Consider the following 1,533-nt stretch of genomic DNA (forward strand, 5'->3'; position numbering starts at 1 on the left):
CCTTGATGGAGTTCCTCGCATGAGAGAGAGACCAATTGGTGATTTGGTGACTGGACTTAAACAGCTTGGTGCAGAGGTCGATTGCTTCCTGGGGACGAACTGTCCCCCAGTTCGTGTTGTTGGGAAGGGAGGTCTTCCAGGTGGAAAGGTGTGTCTTACTTTCTTTAAAGAGCTGTTCTGGCTGGTTTCAATAGATAGATTAATGTGACATCAGCTTGTACACAAGGCATGTTGATTGCCTCGTTAATTATTTTTGAATGAAACTCTAGAGAAAAAGGCTGAAGCAAAGTTATAACTTGCACATTCATGGAAGGGTAAGTAGCTAGGTGCCTTAAAGATCCAAAATTTTCTTATATGTCATTTTACTCCCTTTAAATCAACCTTCCATCCAAAATTTCAGCCATTAGTCCAATTTGCTATCCTCCATTAACTCCAGGAAAGGAAGATGTAAAGATGTTCAATCAAATTGCCTGGTGATTTAAAATTTATGATACCCACTTGGTGATCCATATTTCTATAGAGAAAATGAAGCAGTGATTTTTTATTTCCGAATTCAATCTTTATGAAAGTCAAAGAGGAGAAGAAAAAGTACTCCGGTTGTTCTTTCTCAATTCAGTTTTTTGATAAGCAGTTAGCTCCTTATCCAAAATAACTTACATGAATTTACTCAATAATCCAGTAAAAAAGAAAGAAGACACCATTTTATATCATTTTATTGTCATTCCAATTCCCCTGCAATGAGATTGATCCTATAGGCTAGAGTTACTTTTGTTATTCATTTTTGTCAGGGAGGTGTCTCTCATAGAAGTTGGCATTATGATGGTGATTATTGAGATGAAAGTTGGGAGGGGAAACATAAGCCTGGTTTGGTAACAGGTGAGGGATCAGCCCTTGGTGTTAGGGCCAAGAACTATGTTCTTGAGTTTGGTTTATGAAAATAATTTGTAGTGAATGAGGTATTGGGAATATTTTCTCAGAAGCAATTCCTTGTTTTGTTAGCTTTGTTTATATACTTATTAGTTGGTCCTGGCTCTGCGGAAGTCTTCTAGTCCAAATGAAATGGGGGAGAAGGTATACTGTTCTTGGACTAGGATTTGTGATGGTTTAATCTGTGTTTTGGCAGGTGAAACTCTCTGGATCCATTAGTAGCCAATACTTGACTGCTCTTCTCATGGCAGCTCCACTGGCGCTGGGCGATGTGGAAATTGAGATAATTGACAAACTAATTTCGGTTCCGTACGTGGAGATGACCATTAAGTTAATGGAAAGGTATGGTGTCTCTGTTGAGCACAGTGATGAGTGGAACAGATTCTTGGTTCGTGGAGGTCAAAAGTACAAGTAAGTCTCAATACTCTAATGTTTTTAGGCTTCGAGAAACTTAGCATCATGGAAGTTTAAGGACAAATTTTTCACAAGGTCTCCTGGAAAATCTTATGTCGAAGGCGATGCCTCAAGTGCTAGTTACTTCTTGGCTGGTGCTGCTGTTAGTGGTGGAACTGTTACCGTTGAAGGTTGTGGGACAAGTAGTTTACA

General features: G+C 39.2%; 1 protein-coding gene across 1 annotated transcript; it reads left to right on the forward strand.

The window, feature by feature from the left end:
- Nucleotides 1–6: 6 nt before the first annotated feature.
- LOC140966418 (3-phosphoshikimate 1-carboxyvinyltransferase 2-like) lies at nucleotides 7–1,528 on the forward strand (the record flags this gene model as incomplete). The annotated part of the gene is made up of 3 exons (XM_073426708.1): nucleotides 7–148; nucleotides 1,124–1,338; nucleotides 1,417–1,528. Coding segments are annotated over exons 1-3 (456 nt in total), but the record flags the coding sequence as incomplete, so codon positions are not given.
- Between the last annotated feature and the right edge of the window lie 5 nt (nucleotides 1,529–1,533).

This window comes from Primulina huaijiensis, unplaced genomic scaffold (assembly GCF_012295235.1).
Source record: "Primulina huaijiensis isolate GDHJ02 unplaced genomic scaffold, ASM1229523v2 scaffold206114, whole genome shotgun sequence".
In the NCBI taxonomy this organism is placed as follows: domain Eukaryota; kingdom Viridiplantae; phylum Streptophyta; class Magnoliopsida; order Lamiales; family Gesneriaceae; genus Primulina; species Primulina huaijiensis.